At 45.8% G+C, this 20,054-nt stretch overlaps 1 protein-coding gene across 4 annotated transcripts in view; it reads left to right on the top strand.

Moving 5' to 3' along the window:
- CWF19L1 (CWF19 like cell cycle control factor 1) overlaps positions 1-20,054 on the top strand; it is a 53,321-nt gene that overhangs the window by 14,941 nt on the left and 18,326 nt on the right. For all 4 annotated transcript variants that reach the window (XM_050928935.1, XM_050928939.1, XM_050928938.1 and 1 more), the window contains 3 exons: positions 8,094-8,178; positions 12,155-12,295; positions 13,034-13,145. In XM_050928935.1, coding sequence (XP_050784892.1) covers positions 8,094-8,178; positions 12,155-12,295; positions 13,034-13,145 — 338 coding nt within the window. The remainder of the gene's footprint in view (positions 1-8,093; positions 8,179-12,154; positions 12,296-13,033; positions 13,146-20,054) is intronic.

The raw sequence follows: 20,054 nt of genomic DNA, 5'->3' as shown, positions 1-20,054 counted from the left end.
TGAGGGGGGATTTGATAGCAGTTTTCAACTACCTGAAGCGGGATTCCAAAGAGAATGGAGCTCGGCTGTTCAAAGTGGTGGCAGATGACAGAACAAGGAGCAATTATCTCAAGTTCCAGTGCAGGAGGTCTAGGTTGGATATGAGGAAAAACTATTTCACTGGGAGGGTGGTGAAGCACTGAACTGAGTTACCTAGGAGGATGGTGGAGTCTCCATCCTTAGAGGTTTTTAGGCCCAGCTTAACAAAGCCCTGACTGGGATGATTTTGTTGGTGTTGGTCCTGCCTTAAGCAGGGGATTGGACTAGATGACCTCCTGAGGTCTCTTCCAACCCTAATCTATGATTGTATGTATGGGACATATAGGTTGGGCCGAGCTGCCACCCACACATAAGCTTGATTTTCTTACCCACAAAGAGTTCTCCAATTTTCCAAGGAGGACAGAGAGTCCTTGTTGGGGATTCAGTACTCAGAAGAACTGAAACAATATTCTGCAAGGGACAGGAGGACAACCGGAGAGTATGCTACTACTCTAGAGCCAAGACATGAGATGTTAATCTAAGATTGAATAAGCTTTTTAAGTCTATGGGAAAGGATCCATTTGTGATGGTTCAAATTGGCAGTAACAGCATGGTGTTGGGATACATCTCAGAGATAGTAGATGACCTCGGTGAACTCGAAGCATGCTGAAGAAGAATGTCCAATCAATCTTCTTTGAGATCCTTCATGTCCCTTGTGCAAAGAAGGCAGAAGAGTCTGGATGTGAATTGCTGGTAGGAGGGCTTTGGTTCCGTGGAACGTTGGTCCATGTTCTATGGGGGAAGAAGCCTATGTAGTTTGTATAGCCTTCACCTTCTGGAGGACAGGCTGGCAAAGTAGCCAGGAGGGAGTTAAACTAAATTACTGTGGATAAATGTAAAGTAATGCACATTTGAAAAAATAACCCAAACTATACATACAATATGATGGGGTCTTATTTAGCTACAGCGAGGCAGGAAAAAGATCTTGGAGTCATCGTGGAAAGTTCTCTGAAGATGTCCATGCAGTGTGCAGAGGCAGTCAAAATAGCAAACACGATGTTAGGAATCATTAAAAAGGGAATAGAGAATAAGACTGAAAATATATTATTGCCCTTATATAAATTGATGGTACACCCACGTCTCGAATACTGTGTACAGATGTGGTCTCCTCATCTCAAAAAAGATATACTGGCACTAGAAAAGGTTCAGAAAAGGGCAACTAAAATGATTAGGGGTTTAGAGAGGGTCCCATATGAGGAAAGATTAAAGAGGCTAGGACTCTTCAGCTTGGAAAAGAGGAGACTAGGGGGATATGATAGAGGTCTATAAAATCATGAGTGATGTGGAGAAAGTGGATAAGGAAAAGTTATTTACTTATTCCCATAATACAAGAACTAGGAGTCACCAAATGAAATTAATAGGCAGCAGGTTTAAAACAAATAAAAGGAAGTTCTTCTTCACGCAGCGCACAGTCAACTTGTGGAACTCCTTACCTGAGGAGGTTGTGAAGGCTAAGACTATACCAGAGTTTAAAAGAGAACTGGATAGATTCATGGTGGTTAAGTCCATAAATGGCTATTAGCCAGGATGGGTAAGGAATGGTGTCCCTAGCCTCTGTTTGTCAGAGGATGGAGATAGATGGCAGGAGAGAGATCACTTGATCATTGCCTGTTAGGTCCACTCTCTCTCTGGGGCACCTGGCATTGTCCACTGTCGGTAGACAGGATACTGGGCTAGATGGACCTTTGGTCTGACCCGGTAAGGCCATTCTTATGTTAAAAGGGGATGGTAAAAAGAGGGAAGGTATGAGTGCTTAGTTAGCACATAATTGAGATGTTGAGAACAAAATTAAGGAAGGAGCCAAATGACATGAAGGAAGAAATTTTGGATTTGAATTCTTGAAATTTTCCGAATTCTTGGAGCCTGAGTAACAAACAAGAGGAACTGGGATTGCTCATTTACGAGCATAAATTTGTTCTAACCAATATAAATGAAATCTGGTTGGATGATTCACAAATATTATGAAATGTTAAAGTCAGTGGTTATAACCTATTTGGGAAGGATCGTGCAAGCATAAGGGGTGGGTGTGTGTTGATGTGTTGAGCGGGGTGGGAGGATGGCATAACCTTTTTCCGAGTCACTGATAACTCAGAAGAAAATTATCTTGGGTGCTTATGGATCTGTGTTCTAATAGATAAAGAACAAGATGGGGTACTACTTGATCTCTGCTACAGGCCAGCTCACACATGGAGCAGGTTGCTTCCTTATGCACCAATCTATAATGTGTAAAGAGAAGAGATAAATGTGTAATCATGGGGGACTTTCGTTTGAGTGACATATGCTGGAGGTCTCATGCTACCACTACTAAAACATCCTTGGATTTTGTAAACATTACAAATAACTAGGACTGTCGATTAATCACAGTTAATGTACGCGATCAGTTAAAACTGTGATAATCACAACTTTTTTAATTACACTGTTAAACAATAGAATACCAATTGAAATTTATTAAATATTTTGGATTGTTTTACATTTTCATATTTATTTTATTCTGTGTTGTAATTGAAATAAAAGGATGTGTTTTTGATTACAAATATTTGCACTGTAAAAGTGATAAAAGAAATGGTATTTTTCAATTCACCTTGTACAAGTACTATAGTGCAATCTCTGTCGTTAAAGTGCAACTTACCAGTGTAGATTTTGTTTTGTTACATAACTGCTCTCAAAAACAAATCAATGTAAAACTTCAGATCCTACAAGTCCACTCAGTCCTAATTCTTGTTCAACCAATTGCCAACACAAACAAGTTTGCTTACATTTACAGGAGATAATACTGCCCACTTCTTATTTACAATGTCACCAGAAAGTGAGAACTGGCATTTGCATGGCACTTTTGTAGCCAGCATTGCAAGGTATTTATGTGCTAGATACGCTAAACATTCATATGCCCCTTCATGCTTCGGCCTCTATTCCAGAGGACATGCTTCCATGCTGATGACACTTATTTAAAAAAAAATGCATCAATTAAATTTGTGACTGAACTCTTTCGGGGAGAATTGTATGTCCCCTACTCTGTTTTACCCGAATTAGGCCATATATTTCATGTTATAGCAGTCTTGGATGATGACGCAGCACGTGTTCTTTTTAAGAACACTTTCACTGCAGATTTGACAAAACACAAAGAAGATACCAATGTGAGATTTCTAAAGAAAGCTACAGCACTCAACCCAAGGTTTAAGAATCTGAAGTACCTTCCAAAATCTGAGAGGGTCGAGCATGCTTTCAGAAGTCTTAAAAGAGCAACACTCTGATGCGGAAACTACAGAACCCAAACCTCCAAAAAGGAAAATCAACCTTCTGCTGGTGGCATCAGACTCAGATGATGAAAATGAACATGTGTCGGTCGGTCCTCACTGCTTTGGATTGTTATTGAGCACAATCAGTCATAAGCATAGACGCGTGTCCCCTGGAATGGTGGTTGAATCACGAAGGAACATATGACTCTTTAGCTCATCTGGCATGTAAATACCTTGCAATGCCAGCTACAACAGGGCCATGAGAATGCCTGTTCTCACTTTCGGGTTACTTTGTAAACAAGAAGTGGGCAGCATTATCTCCTGCAAATGTAAACAAACTTGTTCATCTGAGCGATTGGCTGAACAAGGATTAGAACTAACTGGACTTGCAGGCTCTAAAATTTACATTGTTTTATTTTTGAATGTATTTAGGGAACACGTGATATAGTCCCATTTTATGTGATGATAACACTCTTTGCATTCCGCTAGTACTTCTGGAGTCTAACAGAAGCTACTACAATCAGGCATTTTTTCAGTCAGCAGGTCCAGATCACTTCCATCCAAGAGCTTTAAAAGCGCTGACTGAAGGGCTCGGTGGACTGTTAATGTTAATTTTCAATATGTCTTAGAGCACTGGGATAGTTCCAGAAGACTGAAATGAAGCTAATGTGTAGCTTTTGAAAAGGGTAATGGTCTGTCAGTTTGACATCAATCCTGGGCAAGATAATAGAATGGCCAATATAGGGCTTGATTAATAAAGAATTAAATGAGAGTAATGTAATTAAAGCAAATCAATATGGGTTTTTGGAGGGTAGAGCCAATCTTTTTAGGTATCTTTAGCAACCAAATGTATAATAGTGTTGCTATCATACACTTACACTTCTCTAAGGTGTTTGACTTGGTACTGCACTACATTTTGATTTAAAAAAATTAGAATGATATAAAATTAATATGGCACATGTTAAACAGATTAAAAACTGGCGAACTGATAAGATTTCAGAATGTAACAGTAAATGAGGAATAGTCATCAAAGCATGTCTGTGTGCAGCAGGGTACCCTAGAGATTGGTTTTTGGCCCTGTGCTATTTAACGTTTTATCAGTGACCTGGAAGAAAACATAAATCACTGATAAAGTTTGCGGATGGCACAGAAATTGGTGGAGTGGCACGTAATGAAGAGGACAGATCTCTGATTCAGAGCAATCTAGATGGCTTGGTAAACAGGGCCCAAGGAAACAGTATGCATTTTACTATGCATGCCATCCTATCATCTAGGAACAAAAAACATAGGCCATGCTTACAAGATGGGGGACTCTGTCCTTGTAAGCAAAGACTCTGAAAATGATTTCGGGGTGACGATCAACTGAAGATGTGCTCCTGATGTGATGATGTGTCCAAAAGAACGAATGAAATCCTGGGATACATTAATTGCGGAATCTCAAGTAGGAGTAGAGAGGTTATTTTACCTCTGTATTTGGCACTGGCGCTACACTACTGGAATACTGTGTCCAGTTTTGGTGCCCACAATTCAAGAAGGATGCAGATAAATTGGCGAGGGTTCAGAGAATAGCCAGAAGAGTGATTAAAGGATTAGAAATGAAGGAACAGAAGTTTGATACCGTGTAGAGTTAAGCACAAAGATTTATTACGCACAGCACTGGCAGAGTGTCTCTTTGCTTATTAGGCTCAGTGAGACACTGCTAAACAATTGATTACAATAGATTATATAGGGTGCCAATGGGCAGAGAGAAGCGATGGGGTGGGAGTTCCCGAGCCCCTGGATAGGTTCTAGCAGCAAGACAAAATTAGCACAATAAGCCAATAATCTAAAAGATTACATAATGGCTCCACCCATAGCTCAGGCATGTTTGCTAGTACACAGGTGTTGTCCCTCAAAATTCTCCTCTTGCAATGTGTATGTTAAATTCTGATTTCAGGTCCATGGAAATGATGGGGCTCTTTCCAGACAGGTTGGCTCACAGGTACATTCCTGGAGGGTTTAAACAAAAAGAACAGTAAACAGCAATGACAATCATGTATGGTTTACAACTGCGTTTCTGCGAACTAGGAGTGGCATCTGTAAGGGAGGATGCCATAACTCATGCTATCATGTTAGGCCTCTCCCTGAATCCTGGTAGGCATTCAAGGAGTATGTACCGTTATCTCTTCCTGAACCAGGGAGCAGACTTTAAGGCTCCTCTTAGTGAGTTATGTGCCTATAACTCATGATAAGGCTCCCAATTACTGCTCTCCACCTGGAGTTATGCTGTCTCAGCTTATTTTATGTATAGTTAAAACAAACTTGGTCATCTCCTGATTTTCCCAGCTTTCTTAAGCCATGTGTTGTCCATTGTTAACTAGGCCTTATGCCTCAGACCAAGCCGTGGAATTTAACAGACACTGTAGTCAAGATCTTACATATGTATTATTGGGATTTTGGCCCTTCAAGAAAACATTCCTGATAGTGATCGACTCAAGGAGCTCAATTCATTTAGGTTAACAAAGAGAAGTTTAAGGGGTGACTTGATTATAGTCTGTAACAGTGGTCCCCAACCTTTTCGTCTGGTAGGCACCAGACAAAGGACCGTGGCGGCGGTTGAGCATCCGCTGAAATGCCGCTGAAATTCGGCAGCATTTCGGCGGCGCCACTTCTGGATAATGTCGCTTGTTGGCAAGTGGCATCATCCAGAGGCATCGCGGCCGAATTTCAGCGGCATTTTGGTGGATGCTCAATTGCTGGCCAGGACATGGGCACATTTAGATGCCACCATGGGTGCCATGGCACCCACGGGCACCGGCTTGGGGACCCCTAGTCTATAAGTACCTACAGGGGGAACAAATATTTAATAATGAGTTTTTCAGTCTAGCAGACAATGGTATAACTTGATGCAAGGGCTGAAAGCTGAAGCTAAACAAATTCAGACTGGAAATAAGTCATATTTTTAATGTAACTAACCACTGGAACAATTTATCCAGGGTCGTGGTGGATTCTGTTTTTCTGTGGCCTGTGCTACACAGGACGTCAGACTAGATGATCATAATGGGCCTTCCTGACCTTAGAATCTATGAACCATTGCAGAAACCCTGAGTCAGAGAATTGTTATAATAGTTATAATAATAATGAAACAATATTTGAGGCTGTTTTCTGTCTCCAGTGTAATAATTGTATCTGTAAATAAAAGTGAAGCAAAGTCTAAGGACAATGTGTTGGCCCAGCCTTGAGTTATTGCCAAACCAGCAGGAAGCATCCTCCAAGTTGTAGGTTGCACTCAGAAGTGGCTTTTATTAAAATTTTCAGGTCTGATAAGCTACTGCCATCATAACTTCTTATCGGTGGACTCAGGTTTAATTCTGGAGCATGCTAAGCATTTTGGTCCATATCCAGCAAAGCATTTAAGAATGTGCTTAATCTTAACAATGTGAGTAATTTCATTGATACCACTGGGAGTACTAATATGTTTAACGTTAAGCACAAGCATAAGTACTTTGTTGGATCAGAGTGAAAATGCTCAGTACGCTGTAGAATTGAGCTCCACATACCCACATCTTTATGCCATTACTTAGGAAACTTACTTTGAAGAAAATCCAGCAACAGTTACAAAAGGCTGCATATTTGATTCCCTGGCTAGTTTACTCCTGAGGGCATTCTGTGCCAAAAAATTAAAAATTCTGCACACAATATTTTAAAATTTTGCAAATTTTATTTGTCAAATAAATGTGGAGGCTCCAGGATGGCCTTGGGGCACAGGCCTCTGGCTGCACGGAGGTGGGAGATACTGTACAGCTCCCTCCGGGACACGGAGTCAGCGATGAGGCTGCACCCAACCCTGACATGGCACAAGGACCCGGCCTGCCCCAGAAACACCCCAGGGCCCTGCCCCTCTGTGTGGGGCAGGCAGGCTCAGCAAGGCAGAAACCAAGTGTGGAGGGGCTTACTGTGGGGGGATCCATGTATGGGTTTAGGGTTCTGTGTGGGGCAATCTGCATGTGGGTAGCTCAGTGGGGGATCTGGGTGTGGGGGGGATCTGGATGCACAAGGGCTTGTTGGGAGGGGTTCTGAGTGCAGTGGTAATGGGACTCTGCAGGGGGGTCCAGATGAAGATAGGGCTTTTCACAGGGGGGGTCTGTGTGTGTGTGTGTGGAGGGGGGGGAATAGAGCTTGGTGGGAGGTCTGGGGGGGTCCAGGTACAAGGGGAGTGGAGCTCATCAGAGGGTTTCTGAGTGCGGGGGGTGAGGGGTCTGGATGCACGGAGGTTGGGTGGATGGGGGAGCAGATCCCTTCCCCTGTAGTTGAGAAGCAATGGGTACAGGAAGTGTGTGTGTGTGGGGGGGTGGTTTCTGTGCTTCCTGCAGCCAGGGGAGATATCCGGGGGTGGGTCTGACCCACCCCGGATGCTGTGCTGGGAAAGAGGAAGTCCCTTCCTCCCTCAGCCCAGCCAGGACTAGCAGGTGAGCCTGGTGCAGGGTAGGAGCCACAAGCTGGATCTTCCTCAGTCCTGCCTCCTGCCCCAGAGTGATTTACCTCTCTGCCAGCTGCCCTGGGCATCTGAAACACACTGCTGGGGAGGGTTACATGACCGCTTTTGTGGCTTCCCTTTGCTTCCCCATCAGAAAGTCATTTTTCTGCAGGGAAGCAAATAAATCTGTAAGGGACATAAATTCTGCACATGCGCAGTGGTCCCCCAGGAGTACTGGTTCTTAGTGGTAGTGATCAGAAAACAGTAGCTTCTGCTGTAATAACTTTGTCAAAAATATATTTAAAATGTTTGTTTTTCCAAAGAAACCATGTGGTCCTACAGGAGAATGCACAGCATGTGAGCAGATTTATAGCTCTTGCCAACGTTGGCAATACAAGCAAGAAAAAGGTAATGACAAATGCTTGATTATTTTCTTCTATCAAATATAGATATTGTGGAAACAAGCATGACTTTGGACATCTAATTTACTTTTAGAGTATGGCTGGGGTCACACATTGAATGATGGGGCCTTTCTGATGTCACAATTACACACGGACTTGCAACAGCAAAGTTGGAATCTCATCACTCAAGTCATATCCTATAATGTTTGGTAGATGAGGTTAAAAACAGAGAAAACATTTTTAAAATCATGTCTGTTCCCCTCTGTGTCATACCCAGGGTACAATTCATACTAGCGCAGGGCTGGTGCAAGGATATTTTGCACCCTAGGTAACACTTCCACCTTTTGGTTCCCCTCCCTCCCCCCCAACCTGAGAAAACTAGTAAGCTTAGCATTATAAACAGCCTGTCAGAACGGGTAACAGCTGTTGTAATGTTTCTTCTTTACTTTTAAGGCATTTCAGTTGTTTGCCATTGCCTCTGATGGTGTCCCATTCAAAGTCTTGCTATTGTGTAAAGCTAATCAATTGAGCCTCGAACTGCATCGTGACAAATCCCCCTTGCCCCAAAGGGCCATTATCCCCTGGTGACTAAGTCTATAAGTCTATAAAGCACTTTTAAGGTAAATATATTATTCCTTCAATATTACCCATGCACACATCTCACAAAGATTCTCACTCTTGACAAGTTGCCAGCCTTGTGTAGATCCCTTTCATATTCCTGTTTGTGAGTAAGTGCCTTGTAAGACTCCTGTGGGATGCCGTGAGTTTGTCAGGCCTGTGGTGACAGCTGTTTGTGAAGATCGGGGCCCTTTGCCAAGGGGTACTGGTGTCACAGTGAGCTCGGGGTGGCTGGCAGTATGGAGCAGGGCACTGAGGCTGGTGGGGCAGGTAACACTCACTGGGTTGGGAGGTAGGCGGTGCCAGGATGGGGCAGGGGCAAGTATCTGTCATTCTCCAGTGCTCGGGCTGCGCAGGGCCAGCAGCCTCTTCACCTTGGGAGGATGCGGGCGGGGGGAGCTACCGCAGAGGAGACGCAAGGGGCTGGACTCTTCTGGGGCCCCTCACCTGCCAGCTGAGAGCAGCAGGAACCACTCAGGGGGAGCCAGGCGGCCCGAGCCCAGGGTTGCAGCAGCCTCTGTGGCAGCAGAGTCAGGCGGGGAGCATAGCCTGTCATGGGGCAGGAGAGGCCATGCTGCTGCTGCTGCTGCTGTTTCCCGGCCCTACTGCGTGGCACAAAGGATGGCTGTAGGTGGGAAGCAGCAGCAGCAGCAGCATGGCCTCTCCTGCCCACTGCAGGCTACGCTCCCTGCCTGCCCCTTCTGCCGTGGAGGCTGCCGCTGCCCTGGGCTCAGGCCACCTGGCTCCCCCCCCGAGCGGCACCCAGTTCCTGCTGCTCTCGGCTGGCAGGTGGGGGGCCCCAGCTGAGCCCGGCCCCTTGCGTCTCCTCCGCGGCTGCGCCCCCCACCCGCATCCTCCTGAGCGGCCACGGTGGCAGCAGTCAGGGAGCTGGAGAGGACAAGTGGCCCCCCAGGCAAGCGGGGGAGACTCCGAGGTGAAGAGGCTGCTGGCCCTGGCGCGGCCCGAGCACTGGAGAATGACAGGTAGGACCTGCCCCTAAGCAATAGTGTAAAAAAAATTTGGGGGGCACCACTTCTTGGCACACCCAAATCTTGGTACCCCAGGCAGCTGCCTAGTTCACCTAGTAGTTACACTGGCCCTGTACTAGTGAGTACCTTTGTCACCCCTGTCTTCTTATATTGCTTTGCTGCTGTGGCCTGCAGTCCTGGACTGCTCACCAACAGCCTTTAGCGTGTGAGTCACTCCCAGTTTGGTCTGTGTGTGAGCTACAGGCAGCCACGTCTAGGCTCTTACCAGCCATGTTTATACCCAACTTATTCCCAGTCTTAGCTTTCCCCCCAGAAACGTGTATCTTGTATTGCCCTGCCCTCTCCTGGACAATACTGGCTTCTCTGAAGTATTTTATTTGTTTAATTGAAATGATACGCACATAACTTGCTACCCCAAATGGAGTTTCCCAAACACTTCAGTTCAAACACACTGAATTACATTAAACAATAAAACAAATGTATTAACTACAAAGAAATAGTTTTTAACTGGGTGGTGGTGGTGGGGGGAAACCTTAACAAACAATGGTAAACTCAGAATAAAGTTTTTCTCACCACATGCTCTCAGCAGTCTGGCTGGCCAAACTTCTTAGGCTAGGACCCCTTCTTGTGTTTAATGGCTGGTTCCTTTTCGTGCAGTGACTTACTTGAGTGAGTGTGTGTGTGTGTGTGTGTGTGTTCTGCCCCTTCTTTTTATAGTCTTGTCTTCCCTTTCAGAATCGTTTCCAGCTGGGAGCATGGTGATAGGCAGACAGTGTGGATGGGAACCCCCTGCTGTTTCTTTACTAAAATGTAGATTTTCTCCCCTGCCCCCTTTACTGCTAAAGAATAACACCTGGCTGAGGCATCAGCTTGCCCTTTGTCGCTGAGAAACTGGCTTGGCCGCTCCCTAGACTTAGAACAAATTTTAGTAACACCAACTAGTAGAATCTTACAACTTTTAACAATGTTGCTACACATATTTTACAAGGACAATAATGACCAGCAAGTAAGAGTTTTCAAATGATATCTCACAAGGCATACCGTGTACAAAGATTATTACAATAGTGGGCTGGGGTACAGGGGTACAGTCTGTCACCCCCTTCCACAAGGTTAAAGTAATTTTAAAAAAAAAATCCTTAAATATTTTAGTGGGATAGACAGTTAATTGTAATCTACTTCCTCTGCTTCATTGCCTCTCATCCCTGCCTTCCTCACATCTACTTTCCACTTTCCCGCTCCTGCAGTCCAGCTCCTTTATAAACTGAAATGTCATGAAAATCCTTACAATTCACTGATAATATTGTGGGCTTTCTGGTTGTTTGTGGCAGGCAGCAGGAGGAAAGCTAGAGAATAGACATTTGATGAAACCATCTGCAGTAAAAGCATCTGGACAGATTTTTCAGAAGTGCTTAGTGCAGCCGAGTCAGAGAGTTGAGCAGTCCTTGTTGTGTTGTGTGGTGCTTGTACAACTGTCATTGAATTGTACATCACTTGTTTACCATTCCCCTGCTGGTCAATGACTGGTCACCTTCTTTTTCATTGTTACTGGAGAATTTACAACCTATTTCAACCATACAGCAAAGTCTCGCAACTTCATACACACTAATGATGTACATATTTTGACAGAAAAATGGGTTTCAGCAGATCATGACCGTTCATGTGATATCCTACACCTACATGGCATGCTTTGTATGAAATATTTCCTAATTATATGACGGGGTAAATACAGGGTTCCAGGATGCTGCTTTAAGGTACAGAGTGCCACAATGGCACCAGTTAAAAAATAATTCTCCTTTTCTCCAAACTGCCCTCTGTAGTTTTGTTAGTGAAGCACATTGTGGAGGCTGAAGTGAAGAGAGGCAATGGCTGGGAAAGAGGGAGGGTCTCCAGTGGAGGTGGTGGTTTGAAACTGCCTTCTGCCCAAAGTACCAAGCTACTGTATGTTGGTCTTCCACCTAGATTAGCCTCAGCTTTCCTGTGGCCAAAGCTGAACTGGGAGCTGGTTGATATTCCAAATATTATTTGCATAAAAGAGTGAATTAAAACTTGCTACTGGTAACAAATTGCTGCTAAAAGGGCAGTTGGTCTTTTGAAGATGTTGGGACCTGGGGTCCAAGGAACCTTAGGGAGGGAAAGATTTAGGGGAGCGGGGGCAGAATTGTGAACAAGTGTCATCAGAATAATAGAAGAACGAGATTTATCACTTTTCCCTGTTATTTTCTCTAATCCATTTAATGGGCACTACTTCCAGATCTGCTGCTGCTTTTCAAAAAGGTCCTAAAAATGGAAATGTAAAATGAATGGAATTCTTGTTGTGAAGCTAGTTATTCATTTTCAGTGCCTTTTGGGTTGCTGAATCATTTTTGTTTTCTCCAGTATCTCTATGCATTTAATATTCTCCCAATGCGCTCAATGGACCCTGCAGAGCTAGTGAAACAGCCACAGGATGTCACTGAAAACCCATATCAGAAATCTGGGAAAGAAGCACATAAGCCAAAGATGCTCTCAGGTGCAGAGGTACAATATGTTCAGTCTGTGTGTGAGTGAGCTGCTTCTTTCTTCTGCAGCATAAAACAGTGCTTGGGTTTGTAACCTTTGAGTGTTTCCATCCAAAGTGCTTTGAATTTCTGAGGGATGGTTTGGGGTGATGCACTGTCTCAGGAACAGCCTCATTGTGGCCTATGGTATTCTTCAGTGTAGCACATAGTTGCTGCCTACCTTTAACAGTGTGTAGATACTGCAGGCCATGCCCCAAATCAATCTGAGTGACTAGGCTGCTTGTTGGGACCTATTTTCCATGGGCTTCTTTGCATACTGGGCCCATGTAGGGCAGGCCTCCACAGTGAAGCTGGAGTGACTGCGGTTGGCATGGTTTCATATAACCCTTAGAGTCCTGGTAAATTGTCAATGCAGCCCTGCACTCCACCAGTTCCATTTCCCCCCGCCCTCTTTCTTTCCTTCTCCCATAAGTGCTTCTGTGCCTTCTGAATATTTCATAAAACACAGCCACTCTGAAAGTAAGAGGGGCCGCTGAAATAGGGAACAGGATAACTGTTTTAGACAAGTCTCCCAGGCTGGGGATGTGGTTACTAGGCAGATGGACTTCATTGTATTAGTAGGAGAGAAGATCAAACCATTATGTCACTTATCTGCTGAGTCACAAACAGCCTTTTCAGAAGGATCTCTTTGTATATTAGGTGGGGCTTCATCATACAGACAGAGCACAATTGACTTTGGTTTTATTTTTCTGACCAGGAAGAACCAGCTTGTCAGTTTTTCTTTGATTTGAGCAAACAGCATGGAAAGAAGCGGCCATCAGATGGAAAGGGAGGACAGCATTCCCAGCTCAAGCAGCCTAAGAAAATCCGTGAGTACCTGGCCATTGGTGCTTTTGGTGAACTCCCTGGAAACTACCCTAGAAAAATAAGAAAGCAAAATATTTCTGAGTAGTAGTAGTTGTTGTTCTTTGAGTAGTGTCCCTATGGGTGCATCGCTGTAGGTGTGTCTGTGTCCTTGCGTCTCTAATCGCAGATTATAGATAGCAATGTCCATTCGGCCCCCAAATGTGCTCTTCCTCCCTCGTGGTCTGTTTCAAGGCTATGTAGCGCAGTGTGAGCAAACCACCCTCAGTTGCTTCTCGACCGCCTTTGGTCTTGAACGGAAAGTATAGCAGTTCTGTTGTCTACTTCACTGCGTCATATGTTAGCATAAACTATTGGATATGTTACATGCTTCCTCCTCTTCTAGACTTGCCATTCCAGTCGCTGAGGTTCCTCTGAACCCAGCTAAGGTCATATGGCAGACACCAGCCTCTGTTGTATCAACATCCAGAAAGGCTGATAAAAAGTATTACGTTCCTCTCTTCACCCATCTTCAGGCAAACTGTGTGGTGGTGGATGCAGTCAGTGCTCAGGGAAAGCAATATCACTCCAAATCCATCCCTTACATAGACACTGGAAGAGGCTCGACCTCCTTGAACAAAAGGCATACTTATCTGTGACACTGCAATTCAGGGCCTCACGTGAGGCCATAATGGCCAAATATGTTTTCATGAACTATTGAAAACTGAGTACTTCTAATGACCACTTACTGGAAGCACAAAAAGAACAATTTCAGGCCATCATCACAGAGGGACAATTACTAGCAAGGACAGCGCTCCAAACTGCAATGGATGTGACTGACACAGCAGCCTGCTCAGTCTTGATGGCGGTGGTAATGAGTCGGGCGTCCTGGTTACACATCTCATGGTTGCCCAGAGAGGTGCAGGCAGTGGCTGAAGATCTGTTCAAAGGGCCCAGACTATTCGCTAACAAGACTACTATGTCGCTCCACACCCTGAAAGACTTGAGGACCACGCATGCTCCCTATACACCACGGCAGAAGAGGAAATTTACATCACAACCACCTCACAGATCCTGATTATCCCAGTTCCCTCCATCACAGCGCTACTATGAACCACAGCGCAAGAGAACCCGGATCCAGAAGAGGAAGTCATCAACTTCCCTCAATCTCTCAACCCTTGTCTTCTAAACACCAATTTCGACTCCTTGGTTGAGGCTCGAATGACCACTTCTTGCAATGCGATCAGCTGCCAGATACGGTGCTTTTGTGCCCATTTGGTAGTTGCCTGACTCATTTCTTAAGGAATTGGAAGAACATCATCTCCAAATAGTGGCTATTGGAGATTGTTTCAAAGGGCTACTCCATCCGCTTCACATGCCTCCTCCCCCCTCATCCTCCCTCCCCACCCTCTTCAGGGACCCTTTTCACGAGACACTGTTGCCTCAGGAAATAGATCACCTGCTCCGCCTAGGGGTCATAGAAGCTGTCCCCACTCACCTCAGGGACAATGTTTTTTTTACTCCAGGTATTTCCTGATACCCAAGTCAAAGGGAGGTTGGAGGCCCATACTAGATCTACAGGCACTAAACGGATATGTGAAGGCTCAGAAGTTCAAGATGGTCACTCTAGCAGCTATTATTCTATCTCTGGAGTAAGGAGATTGGTTTTTGGCCCTTGACCTATAGGATGCCAACTTACATATTTCCATCCGATCATCTCACAGGAGATTTCTTCGATTCACCTGTGGGCAAAACCATTATCCAATACATGGTGCTCCCTTTCAGCTGCACCCAGGATGGCCTCCAAGGTTCTCGCCATTGTAGTGGCACACCTACGAATGTTGGGTATTGTCATCTACCCATTCCTGGATGGCTTGCTTCTCTGGGGCTGAACTCAGCTTGGTGTAGGTGAGAGCACTCCTCCTCTTGCATGGATTCAACACCCTATTGAGCATCATAGAGACAGTCCAGACTGGCCCACCATGGCCAGGAATTGCTTCCAGCTCGTGGGCATGTGGTGGCATGCACATTCATGATGCTAAATGCCTGGCTATTCATGAGGTGTCCTTTTCCCTACAAGCTGAGAAGGGGTTACCTCTGGTCAATTGGGGACACCTGAATCTATTTAAGGGCTGCCTGAGACCTTTTAAAACCCTTCCTCTGGTGAGAGAAAGAGGGAGGAGAAAGAGGCAAACTGCTCCCAGGCTAGTGGCAGCAGGGAAATAAACTTTTCCAGAGTGAGAGGCTGTGCTTCTTCCCAGAAGGGAAACAGCCAAACCTGAGTGCCTGCTAGGGGAAGGGCTGACACCCCGGGGCAAACAACAAGACAACGAGGAGGCAGGGAAAGGTATCCCCCTTTATTTTTGTGTTTGTAAGACTGTTTGCTTTCTGTTTGGTGGAGGATCATCCCTTAGGTCAGCCCTGAGCGCTACCCTGAAAATACAGCAAAAGGAGCATTGCAGAGAAGACAAACACTGCCCAGAGTGGGGCTGATTTACCCAGACCTGTCACCACAAGAAAGGGAAGTGCTAAATCTGGCGACACAAAGGAGATGCCTTGCCATGCGTGTTGTAAGAAGTGGGATTTGACTTTGTGGCAAACCAACCCGTGGCAAGGTAAATTACCGTTTTCCCACAAATGGATGATGTAGTGAGGATGCTGGTACAGGCCATGGCAGCACAACAGGAGGCTATCGGGATCCAGATGGCCACCAATAGGAGTCAGTACAGCTACAGCAGGAAACGAATCAGCTACTGATGAGCCAGGCACCCCGGATCAAGTCCCTTTGCAGGAGGTCGTGAACCAGCAGAAAACCCTGACAGTTCTGACACATGGCCACAACGGGTCACAGTCCCTAAAGGCAAGTAGTTACCTACAGAAGATGACAGTGGAAGATGATGTGGAGCCGTACCTTCTTACCTTTTGAGAAAATGGCCCTACATGAGGCCTAGCCCCAAAACCAGTGGGCCAGCATCCTTGTCCCTTTCCTGTGTGGGGAGGCCCAGAAGGGCCACTAAGACATGGCCGCAGAAGTGGCTACAGATTACCCTCAGTTGAAGGCTGAGATCCTGGCAAGGTCTGGGGTAACGACCACCATAAGGGCCCAGAGGTTCCACAGTGGAGGTACCAGGATGGCAAAGCACCGAGGTCCTAGCTGTTTGACCTGATCCATCTAATGCAGAGGTGTCTGCACCCCGAGATCTGCAGCCTGGAGAAGATTATGGAAGTTGTAGTGTTGGACAGGTTCATTAGAGGACTACTGTTGGACCTATGAGGATGGGTCAGCCAAAATTACCCTTTTTCTTATGACGAGTTCCTCACCTTTGGAGAGAGACCAAAGAATGGCCAAAGAACTTTCTCAGACTACCGGGGAAGAGATGTGCTGGGTCAAGAGGATTTATTCTCTACAACTGGGAAGCCCTGGAAAACTAGATGAGAGAGGAGGGCAGACAAGAGGTTGGGAACTGGGATCTTGGTCCAGAATCAAAAGGCTGTGCTCTTAGGGAAGAAATCTTGTGCAGCTGTCATGGGGGCAACTCAGATAGTTGACGAGTTGGAAGCTTGACCCAATTCCACGGAGACCAATCCTGGGAGGGAAATAGAAATAGGTCCCCTTGAATTTGGGCATATTGGAACCTCCTTTAAGAATTTTGGGCAGGATCAGGCCATGATCCACTATATGATAATATTAGAGAAGAGGTAGTTGAGGTGAAATGGGTCCCAGTGGAGGGGAAAATGAAAGGCCCAGGCCATACTTCATGATAAAAAGGGACCTATTATATAGAGTAGTCCGAATACAAGAGGAAGAACTGGAGCAGCTCTTGGTACCTCGAAGGCACCAAAGAGCGGTGTTGGATCTAACTCATAGTGATTTGTTTAGAGGACATGTAGAGGTAGATAAGACCCTCGATCGAATCCTGTGGAAGTTCTTTTGGCCAGGAATTTATATGGAGGTCTGATGTTGTTGCGCGTTCTGTCCAGAATGCCAGTTACATGGCCCCCCACCACACTTAAGGGTCCCTTTAGTACCTCTCCCAATTATTGAAGTCCCATTTGAGGATTGCCATGGACCTAATAGGCCCTAGCTCGTGGCCATCAGTGTGCACTCGTTGTTCTGGACTATGCCACCTGACACCTAGAAGCCATACCCCTGTGAAACACAATGTCTAAGACGATAGCTAAGGAATTAATTCAAATTTTCTCTAGGGTGAGGATACCCAAAGAGATTATGACTGATCAAGGAACCCCCTTTGGGTCACAGTTGATGAGGGACGTGTGTGCGATGCGCCACATATGGGACTAAGAACGTCAGTCTACCATCCACAGACTGATGGCCTCGTTGAATGTCTTAATAGGACGTTGAAGAACACAATACGGAAAGTGGTGAGCCAGAATGGGAAAAATTGGGATATCTTACTGCCTTACCTGATGTTTGCTATCAGGGAGGTTCCCCAGTCTTCAACCAGCTTTTCCCCTTTTGAGCTGTTATATGGTTGCCTCCTTTGTTGCATACTGGACATTTCCCAGGAGGGCTGGAAAGAATAGCTTAACCAGGGAAGAAACATCATTGATCATGTGATACAGATGAAGGACAGAATAGCCCAACCCCATAGTGTGGGAACATGTGGACCCAAAAGACCTATTACGATTGCCGAGCGATGGCCTGGAAATTCCAGGTGGGAGATCGGGTAGTGGTGCTGGTCCCCACAGCTAAGAGCAAACTCCTGGCCAGATGGCAGGGACCATATGAAGTAATAGAAGCCGTTGGGGAGGTCAGCTATAAGGTTTTGACCGCCTGATCGCCAGAAGAGATCTACCATATCAACCTATTGAAGCCCTGGCAAGACAGGGACACTCACCTGGTCTCCCTAGAGACACCACCCCAAGAAAATAGACATCAGAGACAGGTCGGAATATCCCCCGAATTGACGTCTGAACAACAAGCAGAAGTTATGAATATGATTGAAGGGAACCACCATATGTTCTCGGAGAAGCCAGGCAGGACTACAGAAGTTCATCATCACAGATCCTGGAGTAAAGGTGAATATTAAGGCATACCAGATCCCAGAGGCAAAAAGATCAAGATTGAAGTTAGGAGAATGCTAGAGCGTCGAGGAGTCTCATAGTCAATGGTCCAGTCCAACTGTCCTGGTACCTAAGCCAGATAGCAGCATGAGGTTCTGCAATGACTCCTGAAAATTAAATGAGGTGTCCCAGATCGATGCTTACCGTATACCTCGGATAGACGAGCTAATTGAGTGATTGGGAAAAGTACGATTCCTGTCCCCCCTTGACCTGACCAAGGGTTATTGGCACATCCCTCTGGCCAAGGAAGCCAAAGAGAAGGCTGCTTTTTCTACACCAGAAGGATTGTACCAGTACACTGTCCTCCCTTTTGGGTTACGTGGGCCTCCTACGACTTTCCAGCAGCTCACAGATAAGCTGTTACGTCCACGTGGCAAGTATGCATGATGTCATCATACATAGCCCTGACTGAGAGAGTCACCTAGAAAAGATGCAAGTAGTACTGGATACTGAGGAAGGCAGGTTTCACCTCCAAATGTTCAATAGGGCTATCAGAAACCAAATACCTCGGGTACATCATGGAGAGAGGCATTGTAAAGCCTGCCCCCAACTGAACAAATTAGAGGTGATACAAAGTTGGCCTCGACCGATCTGGAAAAAACAGGTCAGAGCTTTCCTGGGGATAGTTGGATACTACAGGTGATTCATTCCTCTCTTTGCTACCTATCATACCCGTTGACAGATCTGATAAAGGCTTGGGGCCCAGAGATAGTTAAATGGACCAGCGCAACTGAAGAAGCTTTTGCCAATCTGAGGACTGGCCTCTGCAATAACCCCGTACCAGTAGCCCCAGACTTTGAGAAGGAGTTTATACTACAAACCGATGCCTCCAAGGCTGGGTCAGGGAGCCGTACTTTCTCAAATGCTAGGAAAGGAAGAACACCCAGTCCTGTTTCTTAATAGGAAGCTCCTACCCAGAGAACAACAGTATGCCATGGTAGAGAAGGAATGCCTTACGGTAAAGTGGGCCACGGAAATCCTCTGATACTGCCTACTTGGACGGAGATTTACCCTCATCACTGACCAGGCACCCCTGAAATGGATGCACTGGAACAAAGAAAGAAATGCAAGGGTAACGAGATGGTTCCTGTTGTTACAGCCCTTCCATTTTAGAGTGCAACACAGGTCAGAGACCAAGCATGGTAACGCTGAGGCATGGGTCAGTGTTGCACTGTTTTTCAACCCAAGTAGCCCAGCCCCATGGTGTTGAGAGAGGGGAGAATATGTGACAAAGTCAGGCCGGATGGCTGCAAGAGGGTGCTGGAAGGCCAATATGTTAGCCTTAGAATGTTAAAGGCCCTTTTTCCTACAAGCTGAGAAGGGGTTACCTCAGGTCAACTGGGGACACCTGAATCCTTTCAAGGGCTGCCTGAGATCTTTTGAAACCCCTCCTCTGGTGAGAGAAAGGGGGAAGAGAGAGACAAGCTGCTCCCAGGCTAGTGGCAGCAGGGAAATAAACTTTTCCAAGGTGAGAGGCTGTGCTTCTTCCCAGAGGGGAAACAGCCAAACCTGAGTGCCTGCTAGGAAAGGGCTGACAGTCCAGGGCAAACAGGACAACCCAGCGAGGAGGCAGGGAAAGGTATCCCCCTTTAATTCTGTGATTGTGAGACTGTTTGCTTTTTGTTTGATGGAGGATCACCCCTTAGGCCAATCCCGAAGGCTACCCTGAAAATATGACAAAAGGAGCACAGAGAGGGGAGACATACGCTGCCCAGAGTGGGGCTGATTTACCTTAGGCCTGTCACCACCAGAGGGGGAAGTGCTAAGTCTGGCTAGATGAAGGAGCTGTCTTTCTGTAGGATGCATTCTACAAGATACATTTCCACCTCGGCTGTGTTTGTTAAAGATGT

This window comes from Gopherus flavomarginatus, chromosome 19 (genome assembly GCF_025201925.1).
Source record: "Gopherus flavomarginatus isolate rGopFla2 chromosome 19, rGopFla2.mat.asm, whole genome shotgun sequence".
NCBI classification, from domain to species: Eukaryota; Metazoa; Chordata; order Testudines; family Testudinidae; genus Gopherus; species Gopherus flavomarginatus.
This window is presented reverse-complemented; position numbering and strand designations above follow the sequence as displayed.